Source organism: Opisthocomus hoazin, chromosome 3, assembly GCF_030867145.1.
Source record: "Opisthocomus hoazin isolate bOpiHoa1 chromosome 3, bOpiHoa1.hap1, whole genome shotgun sequence".
Classification (NCBI taxonomy): Eukaryota; Metazoa; Chordata; class Aves; order Opisthocomiformes; family Opisthocomidae; genus Opisthocomus; species Opisthocomus hoazin.
Window position 1 is genome coordinate 90,202,245 of NC_134416.1, and position 12,219 is coordinate 90,214,463.

Genomic DNA, 12,219 nt, shown 5'->3' on the forward strand with positions numbered 1-12,219 from the left:
AAAATGTCATCGTGTATTAGCAGCATATTCCTCTGTCTTACTGTATAGACAACTAAGCCATGATTATTGGAATGTTGTGTATCATAAATAAAGTAAAAATGCTTGTTAAATGTACATGTTACTCTTTTAGAAAATTCCATTTCTTTCAGAGATATTTCTGTGGTTTTATACTCTATAGGGAAAAATACATTATTTAAAAGTGGTATCTGAACTAGTAACTGCAAGGTTACAAAAGAAATAGTGTGAGTTTCAAAAAAACATTTAAAATTTTGTTAGCTATTAGAGATCTCTGGCTTTTCTTTGAAATAGTATACAGTGGTATGAATGTTACGTGAGTAGTAGAATCACAGATGTGATAGATGCAGCCTGGGCAGATACAAATGATAAATCAGCTTGCATTAGTGACTCACCAGGAAAAGTGCATAGATATTCAGTGTGTCCAAGATATTTGCTTGTAAGTCAACTTTCTTCGGGTAGGAAAATTTTAAGTGATGTTTGATCTGAAAGGTAGAGGTGAGAAGGGAGTTTCAGCCTTGAGTCTTAAAGAGCTTATTTTCTTTAAAGACAGAATTCAAACTGATTTTGATTTTGCTTAACTGTGGAAAGGATACATTTCTTTTATACCACAAAAAGCAAGCCATATCAAGACTGTAGAATTCATGTGGTGAAATGTGTGGTGTTCTCTTTTTTGTATAAATGCCATATCTTAACTTCGTTTTTTAAGACCAACAGAACTTTTTAGGAGCTGCAATACTCAGTCAGACCAGGGAGCCATGAATGACATGAAGCTGTGGGAAAAAGGGAGTATTAAGATGCCATTTATAAATATTCCTGTACTTGATATTAAAAAATGCCAGCCGGAAATGTGGAAGGCAATTGCCTGCTCACTGCAGATTAAACCTTGCCACAGCAAATCTAGAGGAAGTATTATCTGCAAGTAAGTACTGGGGGGGGACGACACCGGTTTAGAGGTTCTGCTAAGGACTGGAATGAGAACTAAAAAGCTGATATAGGACTGTTTGACTTACAAACATGGCAAGGCAAACATGGAAGGAATATGAGCTTTTGCAGTTGCCACTGCTTGAATCTCCATCACTGTAAATGGAAGATGCTTGCCTGTTAATGAGATGGATGTATATGCTTCCATTATAAAGTCGATTTTATTTGGGGGTTTTTTTTGGGTCTCTGTGGTGCCTATAAAACTTTCTTTCTTCTTTTTTGGTTTTGGGGCCTACTGGTGATTTTTCAGCTGACAGAAAGGTCTGAAAAAAATGAAGTTTATTTTTTAAATAAAATACATTTTGAAAGTAGGTGATTGAATAGAAAAGAGACCAGTTAATAGTACAAGTAGTGAGATTAGAGTTCAACTCATATTAGACATTAGTAAATCAAGGAAATGCTTGGTCTTGAAAGATACATGCAGATGATGCCATAGAAAATAAAGATCACAACGCCCAAAATAGAGGAAGAGTATTGTAAGCAATAGGTCCTGTCTTTGCATCACAAGTTTATTCTTCCCCCTGTATTTAAATGTATCATGTACATATATATACATAAAACACTCTGTTGTGAGGCAGAAGGGGAAAGTTGTGGATTTGGGGAAGGAAAGAATAGGGAAAGAAATCTTTTTCATACAAGACCATTTTTCCTTCAAGTAGTGTTCATGAAGTTCTGTTTATTTATCTGAAGATCAGATTGTGTGGAAATACTGAAGAAATGTGGAGATCATAATAAATTCCCTGAAGGCCATTCAGCTGAAAGTATTTGTGAGCTCTTATCTCCAACAGATGACTTGGAGAACTGTATCCCTTTGGATACGTACCTGAGTAAGTATCAACATACCTATGCAACAAAATTAGAAACCAAGATACTTTGAATGCTTGTCATTGCTTTTAACAATTTTCATTATTTATTTTAAAGAAAACTGTATTGAATTTGAGACATTCAGCATATTGGAGAAAGTTGGTATTTTTCAAATTGGCATAGCTGATTATGTTTATTCCTTCTTGGACTGGGTGTATGGGGCAAGGTTGTTTTGGTAGCGGTGGAGGCTGCAGGGGCTTTATGGGAACGTACTGGGGACTGCACTGTGCCAGGCGCCACCAGCTCGGCACTGGGCATGCTGTAGGCCAAAGCTGAGCCACTTAGCAAAGTTTGCAGTGCCTCTGTACAAACGTGTTTAAGAAAGGGCAAAAAGTGCGAGACAGGTGGAGGAGAAGGGAACAGGTAGAGTGAGAAACAACAGAGGCCGTAGCACCAACGTCAGAGGAGCGGGAGGAGAGGTGGTGCTCCATGGCAGAGCAGATGCCCACAAGGCAGCCTGTGGAGGACCCCATGCCACAGCAGGTGAGTATACCCTGAATAAAGCTGCAGCCCATGAAGAGCCCATGCTGGAGCGGAGGAAAGGTGTGAGAAGGAATGAGCAGCAGAGAGAAACTATTTTGCACTGACCATAGTCACCATCATCCCCCCCTTCCCAATCCCCACTGCATCGCCTGGGGCAGGGGCAGAGAAGTCTGCAGTGAAGGTGAGCCTGGGAAAGGGAGGAAGAAAGCAGTTGCTTTAATGTTTGTCTTTTTGTTCTTATTACCTGAATCTGTAATTAGATATTTATTTTAGTTGGCAATAAATTTAGTTAATTTTCCCAAAGTCAAGTCAGTTTTGCCTGCAATGGCAATTCTTGTGCAGTTTCCCTGTATTTATCTCAACCTGTCAGCTTTTCTGTTCCTGTTCTAGCTATTTTCTACCCCCGTCCTGTTTGGGGTGGAGGGGACTGGGTAGGAGTTTAGCTGTTAGCCAAGGCTAATCACAGAATCACAGAATGTTTAGGATTGGAAGGGACCTCTGTGGGTCATCTAGTCCAACCCCCCTGCCGAAGCAGGGTCACCCAGAGCAGGCTGCACAGGACCGCGTCCAGGCAGGTCTTGAATATCTCCAGAGAAGGAGACTCCACAACCTCCCTGGGCAGCCTGTGCCAGGGCTCCATCACCCTCAGAGTGAAGAAGTTCTTCTTCATGTTCAGACGTAACTTCCTGTGTCCTTCCCCTTGTCCTGTTGCTGGGCACCACTGAAAAGAGTCTGGCCCCATCCTCCTGACACCCACCCTTCAGATATTTATAGGCATTTTTAAGATACCACACATTTATAATCCACCACACTTCTCTTTCAGGGACTTCATATGTTCAGTGCAAGTATGCCAGTCCGTATCATCTAATAATCTGGCTTGTTGAATTTCAATTTTGTTTACCTTTTTGAAAATAGACTAGTTAATCTTACTTTAAGAAAACTCTGTTCTTCAAGAAGTCATCTCAGATGCCAAAAAAGTACTATGATAGTAAAACCACCAGCACTATTTATTTACAGGACAAAAGCTGGATCATGCCTGGGAGGACTGATCTCAAATAAATGCCACTTAAATAATAGCATGATTTAGAGCACAATTTCTGGACATACAAAATTACACTTTAGCCTGATGCATGAACTCTATTCTTTAACTCTGCAATTAGAGTAGCCAAAAACCAAATGAACTGTTGGGGTGATAGAACAGTATTTTAGTAGGTATATGGAAGAATGAAGTTTTTGTGATTCTGTTTTCTTCTAGCATATCTTACAGAATCATTTAGCTCGGAAAAGACCTGTAAGATCATCGAGTCCAACTGTAAACCTAACACTTCCAAATCCACCACTAAACCATGTCCCTAAGTGCCACGTGTACATGTCCTTTGAATACCTCCAGGGATGGTGACTCAACCACTTCCCTGGGCAGCCTCCTCCAATGCTTCATAACTCTTTCAGTAATGAAATTTTTCCTACTGTCCCATCTAAACCTCCCCTGGCACAACTTGAGGCCATTTCCCTCGTCCTATCACTAGTTACCTGGGTAACAACCAACACCCACCTGGCTACAACCTCCTTTCTGGCATTTGTGGAGAGCGGTAAGGTCTCCCCTCAGCCTTCTCCAGATTAATCCATTTCTCTCAGCCGCTCCTCATAGGACTTGTTCTTTAGACCCTTCACCACCTTCGTTGCTCTTTGGACATGCTCCAGCACCTCAATGTCCTTCTTGTAGTGAGGCACCCAAAACTGAACACAGTGTTTGAGGTGCAGCCTCACCAGTACCAGGCACAGGGGAACAATCACCTCCCTGCTCCTACTGGCCACACTATTCCTGACACAAGCCAGGATGCTGTTGGCCACCTGGGCACACTGTTGGCTCATGTTCAGCCGGCTGTTGACCAACACCCCCAGGTCCTTTTCCACTGGGAAGCTTTCCAGATATTCTTCCCCAAGCCTGTAGCATCGCATGGGGTTGTTGTGACCCAAGTGCAGGACCCAGCACTTGGCCCTGTTGAATCTCATACAGTTTGCCTTGGCCCATCGATCCAGCCTGTCCAGATCCCTCTGTAGAGCCACTCTACCCTCAAGAAGATCAACACTCTTGCCCAACTAGGTGTTGTCTGCAAACTCAATGAGGGTGGACTCGATCCCCGCATCCATATCGATAAAGATATTAAACAGAACTGGCCCTAGTACTGAGCCCTGGGGAGCACCCCTTATCCCTCAGCGTGGAACACAATTGTATTGGTAAAATTTCGTCTTGGTTCTAGATTTCATTCAAATGAATGTTTTTACATTATTTTCCAAATCTGCTTTAATCTATTACTACCTCCTATTGCATATTTATAGGATTTAGACATTTTTAGCTTTAGAGGGTTTATCTGTTTTAGACCTTCTTCCAAATTAAATTTTTATATTTCTTTCTCAGAATCCCAGGAACTTTGAAAATAGTGAAAATTTTGGTTAGTAAGAGCTGCAACTTGAAAGCATGCCTCACAAATAAATTGTTCCTAGAGAGACAATGTATTGAAGCTTTAGGTGGTTCTTTCAGTTTAGCTGTTATTTTTCTATGTTGTCTTCCCTTTCCTTAATTTTGTAACAGGAGAACGTTATTGGTGAATTAGAGGGAAAACAGAAATAAAAGTTTATTAATGATACCGAACTTAGTTAAATGTCAAATGTACTTTAAACCTCCAGTTTGTTAGTCATTGACTATGGGACTTCTCTTGCTTAAACTGCCAGTCATTGTCAGTTTGTACTTTTGTCATATAGAGAAAATTATTGGGGAAACAAGATAGAAAAAATATATTTTGCTTGTGAAGAATCATCTTGGTCATTGTTTCCAGGATTGAGGACTAAACTTTTGAAATAACTACCTTGCCATGTCAAGCTTCTACAAGTATAGCTTAAAAATGTTTCACAGAATTGTCAAGAATATGATTTTACTGAATGTAAGAAATGGCATGCTTTACTGAAGAAAAGTAAACCTCATTTAAATCAATATACATGCTGTATATTCTGATTTCAGGCCCAAGTTCTTTAGGTAACATTGTAGAAGATGTTACTCATCCATGTAATCCGAATCCCTGTGCAGCTAACCAGTTATGTGAAGTAAATAGAAAAGGATGCCAGTCTGGAGAGCTGTGTCTTCCGTATTTGTGTGTGCCAGGTAAGGGGTTTGGGACTTCTGTTTACCTGAATTTTGCTGATAAACATATGTGACTGAAATTTTGTTGAAAGTTTTAAAGTTAATTGCTGATATCCCAAAAGAACTATTATCATAATGATCTTGTGTTTTCAAAAGCTGTAGCGTACCTTCTAGCTCTTTTCATTGCTCAGTGTGTTTCTGTTTTTATTGTACACTGAAACATAATGTTTTATTAGAAGATATATTATTTATTTTGCCTCAGAAGAAATAAAGGTCCATACATGGTCTCTAAGAAGCCTGCCTGTTATTTAAAATTGCAAGCATGAAATACTGCAAATATAGTGCAGCTCACTGCTGCTGCAGACACCCTGACATGCATTGTCCTGTATTTCCACACATTGTTAGCCATATCTGCGTTATTTTCCTTCTAGTTAAATGGACATTATGTCTTTCCTTGAAATTAGTGAAAATCAGGCTGTCAGTCTTGGGTAGACATTTTGAGAGCTCTGAGAATCTGATCAAATGCAGAGTGCCCTGGGATGTATATTTGTGTTGGCAGCAACTCCGCTGTTATAAAGTTCAAGATGGTAGCTTACAGGGAATTGTCCCAAATCCTCCTTCATAGGCCAGGTCAACTTCCCAAATTTCTCCAGCACGTTATGAGTAACTTGTTCTGGTCTGCGTAAATTAATACCCAAACTTTTTCTGAAGAGCTTCACTGAATTCAGAGTGCCCAGGTTTAGGGCTTGGGAAGGAAGCAACATGGCACATAATTTATTTGCCTCTACTTTCTCTACTACTTGAGCTTGCAGCACTGATCTCTGTACTTCTTTAGTGACTGACAGCACTGTGAGTTCATTTTCTCCATGACTGGAGAAGGCAGAACCACAAGGCAGATTAGCTCTGTGTCTCTCCCAGATCTGTATTTAGACTTGTAGTTTGGAGGAAAATGACACTGACTTTGGGAAATAGCAAGAATATGAGTAATGGATCTTGAACTGCCTTGTCCTTCCACGAAGCCCATGGTAACACTTCTTGTTACAAAGGACGTCTGGAGATGCAGCAATACACAGCTGACTGCATTTCTGGTGCTGCTTCGTTGAGTGATACTTTTGATGTAGGTACACCACACTAGGAAAGCATTCATGGTCATAGAACGTAGGTGTAGAGTGAGTTCTACACCGTGCATAAATGTGAGCTGACCCAGGAGAGGACCTCATGTAGAGTGAGTTTCAGCTGTCTCGCATCAGTTTCCTGAACCTCTTTTTTTCCAGCAGTTCTGTGGCTGATAAACGGTTTCTGCAGTGATTTTTAATTACAAAGAGGAAAACTAGGTTTTGCTACTCTTTTGCTCTTCTAAAAGTGAGGATAGACTTCAGCTCATTCTTTTTGTAAGCCTAGGGACTTTGTTTTGTTTATGTTTCTGTGACCCTTACAAAATATTTTTGTTTTTCTGAAAAGCTGAGTATTATAACTATAGAGGTTGTATTGTCTTCACTTGCTGCAAAAGTCATTCAAAGTGATCTGAAAACAAGCTCAGCCAGCGCTTTTGAGGAGACGTTTACTTCTCTGAAGGTTGGAAGTTGACTTTTGTGTTTTAATTCAGTCTTTTTATAGGTTGAAAGTTTGGGGGAATTTGTTGCAGTTCATCACTTCTAGGGTAATTTTAATCTACTATTTTATTATTTTTCCCTTGCAATTATTAAGACCATTTCTCTTATTTTCTTTTTTTTTTTAAACTCCAGTTTTCCTGCTTTTTCTCCCTTTCTCCTCTCTTCACGTCTACCTATGAGAGTCCTTCAGTGTTCATGTTTTGGTTTTGGTCTGGATAAATGCCAGGTGCCCACCAAAGCCGCTCTATCACTCCCCCTCCTCAGCTGGACAGGGGAGAGGAAATGTGATGAAAGGCTCGAGGGTCGAGACAAAGGACAGGGAGAGATCACTCACCAGTTACTGTCACGAACAAAACAGACTGAACTTGAGGAGAAAAGGGATTTTAATTTATCACCAATCAAATCAGAGTTAGGATAGTGAGAAATAAATCCAGATCTTAAAACACCTTCCGCCCACCCCTCCCTTCTTCCCGGGCTCAATTTCACTCGTGTTTCTCTCCCTCCTCCCCCCGAGCGGTGCAGGAGAATGGGGAATGGGGGTTACGGTCAGTTCATCCCACACTGTCTCTGTCGCTCCTTGTCCCTCAAGGGGAGGACTCCTCACACTCTACCCCTGCTCCAACATGAGGTCCCTCCTACGGGGGACAGTTCTCCATGAACTTCTCCAACGTGAGTCCTTCCCACAGGCTGCAGTTCTTCACAAACTACCCCAGCATGGGTCCCTTCCACGGGGTGCAGTCCTTCAGGAACAGGCTGCTCCAGCGTGGGTCCCCCATGGGGTCACAAGCCCTGCCAGCAAACCTGCTCCAGCATGGGCTCTTCTCTCCACAGGTCCACGGGACCTGCCAGGAGCCTGCTCCAGCATGGGCTCCCCACAGGCTCACAGCCTCCTTTGGGCACATCCACCTGCTCTGGCGTGAGGTCCTCCACAGGCTGCGAGTGGAGATCTGCTCCACTGTGGACCCGCATGGGCTGCAGGGGACAGCCTGCCTCACCATGGTCTTCATCACGGGCTGCAGGGGACTCTGCTCTGGTGTCTCACATGCCTCCTCCCCCCTCCTTCTTCACTGACCTTGGTGTCTGCAGGATTGTTTCACTTTGTCTCACTCCTCTCTCTCAACTGCTGCTTCACCACAGAGTTTTTTCTTCCTTTCTTAAATATGTTATCCCAGAGGTGCTACCACTGTCACTGATGGGCTCAGCCTTGGCCAGCGGTGGATTCGTCTTGGAGCCGGCTGGCACTGGCTCTTGTCAGACATGGGGGAAGCTTCTGGCAGCTTCTCACAGAAGCCACCCCTGTAACCCCCTCTGCTACCAAAACCTTGCCACGCAAACCCATAACAGTTCACTTAAGAGGTACAAGTAGGGACGGAAGACACAATAAAATATGTGAAATAGGGGAAATGGCTGGGCTTTGCTTGTGAGACACTTTCAGTTTCTGTATGGGAGAGAGTGAAGCGTATGTGGTATTTGTTATATCATATATGTTTCATACTACTAAAGAACTGTGGAAAATGAGATTACTTGAGAATTGTTCGAGTTATCAGTCTCTTTCTCTGAAATGGCATTTCTGCAGGTACTTCAGAACATTGTCTCCAGCAAATATCTTCTATTTCTGCTACTTGCTGCCTCTGTGAAATGAGTGAATTTGTCTAAAGGGGGAGAGTAGGGCTGCTTTAGGAACGCCTTAGCTTTTTCACGAGTCAAAAAGTAGTAGTTATTTTGCTAGTGGCACTTGTCAAAGTATTTATTAAATATGAGCTAAAATTTCTCCTTGTGTATAGGTTGCAAACTGGGAGAAGCCTCAGATTTTATTGTTCGTCAAGGTACACTCATTCAGGTTCCATCCTCAGCTGGTGATGTTGGTTGTTACAAAATTTGTACCTGTGGACATAGTGGATTGCTAGAAAACTGCATGGAAATGCGTTGTGTTGACCTCCAAAAATCATGCATTGTTGGAGGACAAAGAAAAAGTAAGTAAGAGAACAGTAATTATATCTTTATACAGCATCTGTTCCTTAAGTAGCAAATTTTGAGGTACATATGAAGACCCAGAGGATCTGAATGCAGTTTATCAGAAAATGCAGAAGTCAATGTTTGCATTCCTGTATATAAAGCTTGTTTAATTCTTATATATGCTGGTGGATTCCGTTATTTAAACCAATGCTGAACTGTGTCTGTCTCAACCAATGAAGGTCCTTTGTGAAGCATGTCCTTAGTACACCATTTTTCAACAAAAAGGTCACTAACTTGCCTCACATGCCCTGTATTTTATGGTACTCGATAAGAGGTAGCTTCCTTTCTGGTAGAACTTGCTGGTGGGAGCTCGGACGATTGAGGAGAGAAGAAGTTCTGAGAGGACCCAGCAGGCAGCAGGGATGAAGCAACAACAGCAAAACAAATTGGTCTACTTTAAGCATGCTGTGTTTTTGAGATTTAAGCACAGTGTAACAGACTATAAATGGTTGCCTGTTTTCTGGGTTCCACCTCTGCAGGTACTCTCAGTCCACTTTTAACAGCATTGGATATCCAGTGAGCAACAGAGGTGTCTGAGGAAGAGTACGAGAAGAGGCAGAGGATTTAATCATACTTTCCATGAATATTCTACCAGAATCTGTTCTGTGCTTTAAACCACAAACCCCTTGAGTAGGGGTGGTTTCCTTACTAGCCCCAAATGTTTTGGGGGTTTTTGATTTTGGTTGGGTTTAGTTTGGTTTTTATTTTCTATGAATTTTAAATATGGGTTAAAAAAAAAAAGTCAGAAACTTTTATCATGAGCTATAGCCTCTGGCAAGAAGTTCCACATATTAAGATACGTGTGCCTAAAAACCCTCTTTTTTTTTTTTTTTTTTTTTTTTTTTTTGGTGGGGTTTGCAAGGGATTTCTTTTAATTTGAGCCTTGGTTGTTTCATCTGGTTCCTCTTAGTCTGTGAGATTCATCCTAGTTCTTGTACTGAAAAAGCTGTGGAATGATTGTTGCCTATTTGCCTCCTCTTTCAGATCTCTGTCATATGCCCCTCAGCTTTCTGAGTTTTTCTCCAAGCCAGTTCCTATTCTATGTAACCATTCTTTATATGAAAACAGTTGTATACTTTTTGATCATATTTATTACCCTACTGTGTACCTTGTTCTAGTTCTTACATTTTCTTTTGAAGTGGGAACTGGAACTTTATGCGCCATTCACAATCAAGTGCCCAATCAAGTGTGTGTAGTAGCAAAATGATGTTCCTTTCATCATTGTTCTGAACATTATCATTTTTTGGCTGCTAATTCTGTTGAGGTCATGCTTCCATAGAGCTGTCTATTATAATACCATGGTCCAGTTCTTAATGGAAATGGTCAGCTCACAGCTCATTGTGTGGATTGTAGAGAATCCCTTTACGTTCAGTGCAGTGAATTCCCTCTGCTATATCCTTTCCTAGTTGCTCAGTGTGGTGAGATTTTCTTGCAGTTCTTTATTACTTGGTCCTTTTTACTTTAATGGTATTGATAGACTTCGGTATGTAAATATTTGCATTTGTTTTTTGGATCACATATTGGTATGTTGAACGCAACAGTCACTGCATAGATCATGGAGACCCCTCCAGTGACCTCCCTTCATTGTCCATTTATTCTGTTTCATGGGTATTTATCCATGTAAGCACCCTTTTTCCCTATCCCTACTTTTTTTCCTGAAAGCCTATGTTAAAGAGCTATTAAATGTCTATTGAGTATTGAAGTATATCAATCTGATTTTCTGTTGTCCACGTGCTTATGGACTCCTTCATATAATCCTAAAAAATATGTTTTGTGACTTGCACTGGAACTGTGATTCCTTCCCCCAAGTATGTAGGTATGTGTTCACTGATGCAAACTTTTATAATTTTACCACATTTATGTTAAAATGTGTGCAAAATTAAGTTTACCTATCTTTCATTATCCTCAGAACCCTTTTTTAAAATACATATATATTTTAGCCACTTGCATAGGTATCCAAACGCTGGGGAAGTTTGAAGCAAGAAGTTGTAAATAAGTTTGCTTATATTAGCAGGTATTTCACACCTGAGTTCATCAGTTTTTTGATGAGTGCCTTCTGGTCTTGCAGAGTCATTAGCATTTGTCTGTCCAAGAGCTGCTTCTGAGGCAGGCTCTCTAGCACATTGCCTGCGGAAAAGGTACTCAGCTTAGACTTTTAACTTCCTCTGCAGGGAACAGGGATGCAAGAAAATCTTCTACTTTTTTTGTTCGTGTTGACTTATCTTCTGAGTGGCTCTTCTGTGTATTGATGAGGTGTTCACTGTACAGTCTTCTCTCCTACCAAAAACCTAGCTGTAGGTGTAAAAGCTGCATCAAACTAGTTTTATCAAAATAGTTGTTGATGTCTGAATTGGCAGTGAACAAAACCAGTAACCACTGGACATATTCCCAATAGACACATGCACAGAGGCACACACACACACATACATACCTGCTGCTAACAAGGCCAGCAGCACTGGTCAGCACAGACAGAAGTTAGTGCTGTTATTTGCCCACGCATAAACACACATAGCAATAGCACAAACAGGATCAGCACATATGGCCCAGACCTGTTCCTGTTCTGCCACTGATCAGAAGTGAAGCCCGCTAATGACATACATGCACATGGAGTAGAGTTGTGTCTGGTAGCTTGGTGTCATCTGCAAATTTGCCAAGGGTTCAGTCAATCCAACTGTCAATGTCATTAACAAAGATACTGAACAGTACTCAGAGAATCACAGACTCACAGAATGGTAGGGATTAGAAGGGACCTCTGTGGGTCACCCAGTCCAACCCCCCTGCTGAAGCAGGGTCACCCAGAGCAGGCTGCACAGGACCACGTCCAGGCAGGTCTTGAATATCTCCCGAGAAAGAGAATCCACAGCCTCCCTGGGCACCTGTTCCAGTGCTCCATCACCCTCAGAGTGAAGAAGTTCTTCCTCATGTTCAGCTGGAACTTCCTGTGCTTCAGTTTGTGCCCGTTGCCCCTTGTCCTGTCGCTGGGCACCACTGAAAAGAGTCTGGCCCCATCCTCCTGACACCCACCCCTGAGATATTTATAAGCATTTATAAGGTCCTCTCTCAGCCTTCTCATCCTCAGGCTGTTGGCCCCAGTACGGTCCCCTG

General features: G+C 41.7%; 1 protein-coding gene across 1 annotated transcript in view; it reads left to right on the forward strand.

The window, feature by feature from the left end:
* Positions 1–12,219, forward strand: part of RECK (reversion inducing cysteine rich protein with kazal motifs) — a 75,056-nt gene that overhangs the window by 45,152 nt on the left and 17,685 nt on the right. Inside the window, 4 exon segments of the mRNA XM_075417019.1 lie at positions 725–937; positions 1,690–1,826; positions 5,366–5,506; positions 8,883–9,071. Of these exon segments, the coding sequence (XP_075273134.1) occupies positions 725–937; positions 1,690–1,826; positions 5,366–5,506; positions 8,883–9,071 (680 nt within the window).